At 39.7% G+C, this 6,330-nt stretch overlaps 1 protein-coding gene across 1 annotated transcript in view; it reads right to left on the bottom strand.

The window, feature by feature from the left end:
* Positions 1-836: 836 nt before the first annotated feature.
* Positions 837-6,330, bottom strand: part of LOC103511111 — a 21,189-nt gene continuing 15,695 nt past the window's right edge. The window contains exons 7-9 of the mRNA XM_026824965.1: positions 4,356-4,719; positions 3,578-4,150; positions 837-1,383 (exon numbers count right to left, since the gene is read on the bottom strand). Coding sequence (XP_026680766.1) covers positions 837-1,383; positions 3,578-4,150; positions 4,356-4,719 — 1,484 coding nt within the window. The remainder of the gene's footprint in view (positions 1,384-3,577; positions 4,151-4,355; positions 4,720-6,330) is intronic.

Raw genomic sequence — 6,330 nt, 5'->3', positions numbered from 1 at the left:
AAAGACTTCAATGAATTGTTAGACGTCCAATTCATAACAAGTCAAGTATTCACTGAATAGATATAACAGATAGTTAGCCTATATCTAACTTTAGTATTCATGAGGTACCTAACGTTTAGGTATTTGTATTAATTTAAAGTGTAGGTACATATACGTATTAAATTTATTTGGTAGGTAAGCGGATACTTAACTTAGTCATTGAATAAGCGCTAGACGGGCTCGATTCCCGCCCGGGGCGGATTTTATCCTGATGGGATAATGTTCGTGCTCGAAACGGCTGGCTTTATTCTATCCTGTCTTCCTTCTCTCTTTGATTTCGGGACGTTAAGATCTTCGCTGTAACAGTTTCTTCTATCAAACCTCCTATAAAAAGGACAGAATTATTCAGAAGCTCCTTTTTGTAGCGACTTTCCAATGACGTGACTTCTGAACAAGTATCAAAAGGACCATAAACTTTATAATTATTTTGTGCCAATGCCAATCCAGTTTGATAGTTGCTACTGACAAACAATACTTGGCGTTTCCTTTTTCCTCATCATGTTTTTATTTTTCGCTTCCTTAACTTCCTATGAAGCAAATTTGGTTCGTATGTTGTTGAAACTTCTTTTTTCCACTTCCGTTGTTAGGGTAGGTACGGGCCGCAGTTTTTTCCACGCGAGATCGTAAAAATATTTTAACTTCCTTTTTGAGTGCAAACAACGAATCGCTTCGAGAAGTGAATTTTCTGAGTGAAGTGATTGTGAACTTTTCTTTTTTTTTACATAAAAAAAGTGAAATTGAGTGCTAGAAAAATGTCATAAAATGTGATAGGACCATAGGTAAATAGTAAAAAAAAACTAGATATTAAAAATAAAAGCAAGTTTCTTTTTAAGTGTTTCATCGTGATGTTGCTTTGGGTTGTTTTCTGTATCAAAGGGTTCTTTCAGAAGTGTTTTGTCGTGATATTGCATTTGGTTTTTCTTTTCAAAAGGTTCTTTCCCCATTTTCTTGTACATTGGTTCATCTTCCATCTTAGGTCTATGAAGCTTCTCGTGATGTCCATGTTTATGCTGTCGATTTCCATGTTTGATGTGTCGTTTGTGACGTAACGTTTGTCGGCTGAGTAATTCATCGATAAGTTCCTTGGGTAATTGACCGGTTGTTTTGTCTAGCGTTTTATCGTATAGGTCTATGAGATCTTCACGATTTTGGTTTGCGTCGGTTGTTTGAAGAAGTTCGTCAATGTTGCTTACTCGAGATACAGTTTGACCTTTTTTGTTAGCAGTGTCTTCAAAGGCAGTGGGTGTTTCTTCGTCTCCTTTAGTGTCACTTCTAGATACAATTTCATCACTTTTTTCTCCAGTTGTTTCATCGACGTCATTTGTTGGTAAATTATCTTCAAAACGAAACTTGGTGTTGTTTGAACGCTAATGCCTTGGACACGTGTAAAGTGTCCATAGGTGCTACACTGACCATAGGTGCTACACTCCCAAGTTACCTACTATTGTAATTTCCAAGATTTATTTTAAGACTTAGCTTGGAGGGTAGCGCATCTGTCTTGTGAGCGCTAGGTCGCGGGTTCGATTCCCGCCCGGGGCGGCGGATTTTATCCCAAACAGAAAATGTTCGTTCTTGGAACAGCTAGCTTTCTTCTATCCTGTCTTCCTTTTCTCTTCGTTTTCGGAACGATAAGACTTTCTAGCAGTTACAGTTCCCTTAAGACCTAGCAGTTACTTCAGTTAGTTGGCTCTAGCAAACCTTTGGGAGTTCTGATTCAAAAATCATCAGTTCGGAATGATAGGCACATTGCATAATTGAACATTATTTCCAGGCGCAAATAGAAAAAATATTTCCCCAAAATTTGTACCGCTTCCCATCATCACAACCATCTTGTTAGAGATAATGGGATTAATGGGTAATGGAAAGTAAAACCTCATAACCTGACAGTCGCACAAGATTAGGATTAGTTTTTCTGATGACCTTTCATAATTTGGTTACCATTTCATAGTTGGTTACATTTCAATTATAATTATGCTCAGATCTAATTTCATTCCATTGAGAATTATATGGGACCTCCCATGTAGATTGGGGGAGAATTATTGAATTCTTATTGATACAAATAGAGAGGTTTATTATTGATACAAACAGAGATCGCTTATTATTGTAGAGATTGTTTAGTTTCTGTTGTTTTTAATCGGAGGTATAGATTAGTTTCTTATTGTTTTCTATAACCTGTAGTAATGTAGTTATTAGTTTGACAATGAGATGTTTGATGGAATGCGCAGGTAACGAGGTACCAATTACCAAAGTGGGTAGGATACATATTTGGGATTACTTATCATAACTCATAACTAACCTCAGTGGTGCAGTTGTTAACGTGTTGGACTTTGGATCTGGAGGTTGGTGGTTCGAGTCCAAGTCAAGGCATGAAATTTATCTAGGTGTAATAATTGGGGAACCATATTTGTGACGAGCATTTAAGAATGCTTAACAAATTTAAAAATTGCTTTGAATAGGACTCTGATTGTTAACCTCCTCTATAGATAAAACACAAAAAAATCCTTTTTTTTATTTGGTTTACTTACAGTGGATGATTTGATGAGCGGTACTTGGAAAGCGGTGGGTAGATGGGACTTTCTCTGTTCTATGTCTACGTTCAGGTCTCCCAAGTACAGTTTGGTTCGGTCATACGGATCTAGGGCGTTGGATGGACGGTGGACAATTTTCAGGAGGTCCAAATCTTGAAACATGCGGTATACGTTTTCCAGGCACAGGTCTGAAAAGGAAATGAACGGATGAACAATTATTATTATTATTATTATTATTATTATTATTTTTCCTTTTCAGACGTCGATTTGTGCCTTGACCGGTTTCATAGAGTTGGTCTTCCAGGTCATTTGTGTCTTGAAGACGAAGAGTTTTGATAACACCTTTTGGTTCATTAGGGTCTTCAAGAGCTTCTTTCAATCTTTCTTTTCTGGTAGCTCCATTTTTGTCTTCTATAGCCGCAGCTTCAAAAGAATCCTTTGGATGTTGGACGCTGTCATTATCTTCGTCTTCCGAAGGTTCATTCCCGTCTTCAAGGGTATCCACTTTTTTTAAAGTTCCCTTTGGGTGAACGCTTTCTTGGTCACTTAAGAGTTCATTTGTATCGGGAAAAGTTCTGTCTAACTGTTCGTTTGAGTATCCATTCGTTTCGTAAGGTCCGTGTCCATTTATATCGTGAACGGTTTCATAAAGGTTATCTTTCAAAGGACCATGCCGAAGTCTTGCCTCTCTCATGAGCGCATTTTGGCTCAGAAGCTCACGCGGATTTGCAAACATTTCCACCAAAGGGACCACACTGAATTGAGGTACCCCTTGGGTCTTTTTCTCGTAGTATAGGTCTATGAGATCTTCACGATTTTGGTTTGCGTCGGTTGTTTGAAGAAGTTCGTCAATGTTGCTTACTCGAGATACAGTTTGATCTTTTTTGTCAGCAGTGTCTTCAAAGGCAGTGGGTGTTTCTTCGTCTCCTTTAGCGTCACTTCTAGATACAATTTCTTTTTTTTCTCCAGTTGTTTCATCGACGTCATTTGTTGGTAAATTATCTTCGAAATCGGCCCGTTTACGTTGGTTTGAACCCAGTTCGGGCCAGCCCTCGGCTTCCAATTCTGCTAGCACTTTGTAGTAGTCTTCGTCACTTGTGTCCATGATCGGGCGAGTTTCATCAAAGGTGTCAATCCTTTTCAGACGTCGATTTGTGCCTTGACCGGTTTCATAGAGTTGGTCTTCCAGGTCATTTGTGTCTTGAAGACGAAGAGTTTTGATGACACCTTCTTTTTGTTCATTAGGATCTTCAATAGCATCCAATCTTTCTTTCTTTGCAGCTCCATTTTTGTCCTCGATAGCCGCAGCTTCAAAAGAATCCTTTGGATGTTGAACGCTTTCATTATCTTGGTCTTCGGAAGGTTCATTTCCGTCTTCAAGAGTATCCACTCCTTTAAAAGTTCCGTTTTGATGAACACTTTCTTCACTCAAAGATTCACTTTTCCCGGGAAAAGTTCTGTCAAACTGTTCGTTTGAAAGGATCTTCAATAGCATCCAATCTTTCTTTCTTTGCAGCTCCATTTTTGTCCTCGATAGCCGCAGCTTCAAAAGAATCCTTTGGATGTCGAACGCTTTCATTATCCTGGTCTTCAGAAGGTTCATTTCCGTCTTCAAGAGTATCCACTCCTTTAAAAGTTCCCTTTTGATGAACACTTTCTTCACTCAAAGATTCACTTTTCCCGGGAAAAGTTCTGTCAAACTGTTCGTTTGAGTATCTATTCGTTTCATAAGTTCCGTGTCCATTTATGTGAACGGTTTCATAAAGGTTATCTTTCAAAGGACCATGCCGAAGTCTTGCCTCTCTCATGAGCGCATTTTGGCTCAGAAGCTCACGCGTATTTGCAAACATTTCCACCAAAGGGACCACACTGAATTGAGGTGCCCCTTGGGTCTTTTTCTCGTCCAATTTATCGAGCGTTCCCACGAAATGTTTTCTTTGCTCATAGGTCACGCTTGAGCCTTCTTTTCGCGGAGTCGTGCGGCCGGCCAAGTCCAGTTTGGTGACGTGAAAGTCCCCGCGGTACGTAATACTCATGGTTAGTGACGTGCACGAGGACTCGGCGTACAGGTTGGTCTCGTACGTGAAGTTGTTGAGTGTGACGTACAGACTTCGCTTGACGAACATGCCTAGCGGCTGGGTCTCACACTCACCTGAAAATGAGACAGGAAAATTGAACAAAAGAGAAGAAACAATCAATAAAATTTATAGACGGACTGCCCAAAGTTTGGCTTGCCAAAACGACACAACATACTTCTCAGACGGAATTGTTACAGTTAAAATGAGATTGAAATGACGAGATAAATCGATTTAAAAAATACCGGTAAATCGTGAAGTTTGACGTCACGGCATACGCTCCCGTAGGCGATGACGTCATAGTTCATAACTCCTGCTTCGTTTGTTTGTGCGCAAGCGTTTCTGCGCATTTTGACGTGAAATGTGACGTCACAACTCTTTGAACTTTTTTTATTAGAACGACAATTAAAAATTGAATTTTCGACCTTTTAAAGTTACTTTTGACCTCAGATTTTCGGAGTTTTGACCTCAGATTCGGATTTTTCACAACTTTTTCGTAGGAATCGACCTTTTATAAATAATATTTTTCCAATTGCAATTCCTCCATTCTCACCTTTTCCTACGAGTATCATTCTCTTGCTACTTTTACCTCCTCTTCCTGTTCTTACTTTTTCTATTCGGCATACGCTCCCGTAGGCGATGACGTCACATCAAATGTCCCGAGCAAAGCTCCTTCGCAGGCAACACATTAATGTGTTTGTGTGCATTTCTTTCTGCTCTTCCGCAAGCGTGCTTGCATAGTGGCGCTACCTAGCGGACGAAAAAAACAACTGCGTAAATTCTGACGTCACACATCTTTGAACTCTTTCATTAGAGCGGAAAATAAAAATTGAATAAAAAATACCGGTAAATCGTGAAGTTTGACGTCACGGCATACACTCCCGTAGGCGATGACGTCATAATTCATGACTCCCGCTTCGTTTATGCGCAAGCGTTTCTGCGCATTTTGACGTGAAAACTGACGTCACAACTCTTTGAACTTTTTCATTACAACGGCAATTAAAAATTTAATTTGCGACCTTTTAAAGTTACTTTTTCGGAGTTTTGACCTCATATTCGGATTTTTCACAACTTTTTACGTAGGAATCGAACTTTTGTTAAAAATATTTTCCCAATTGCAACTCCTCCATTAGGCCGAGTAATTAAGAGCACTGATTCTCACTCCGGAGTTGCTCGGTTCAGATACCAACCACCCGCAACGTTGTTTAACTTCAGCGATCCATTGGGAACCGGGGCATTAAACTTGCATTTTCTTCACTCTTTAGCCTTAGATAATCAATAACCCATTCCCCATTCGAGTTTACAAGGGTCATTTTTTTTATAAATTCATATTAAAAGGAGCGCGACTTATAATGTCACATGCCCAAAGGTTACAAGGGTCAAATACAGTCGAACCTGTCCGATTGGAAATCTGAAGGACCGGCAAATCACCTATGGCCACCCATGGGGCACCTATGGTCACACAAGTGTTGCACCTATGGCCACCCCTAACAACCATGTTATTTTGGTAGTAGGATGGTTACCAGTAGGCCCCCTTGTCTAGAAGATGTAGAAATAATATCTAGGTATACCTATTGAGTAAATTTTCGACTTTAGGCCGGGTTTTCCGTACTGTCCATAGGTGATACACTGAAAAATGCATATGTTTCACCTATGGCCACATAGTGTCCATGTGGCCATAGGTGAAA

This window comes from Diaphorina citri, unplaced genomic scaffold, assembly GCF_000475195.1.
Source record: "Diaphorina citri unplaced genomic scaffold, Diaci psyllid genome assembly version 1.1 scaffold675, whole genome shotgun sequence".
Classification (NCBI taxonomy): domain Eukaryota; kingdom Metazoa; phylum Arthropoda; class Insecta; order Hemiptera; family Psyllidae; genus Diaphorina; species Diaphorina citri.
Note: the sequence above shows the minus strand (reverse complement) of the source record. Positions and strands in the feature narration are given on the sequence as shown.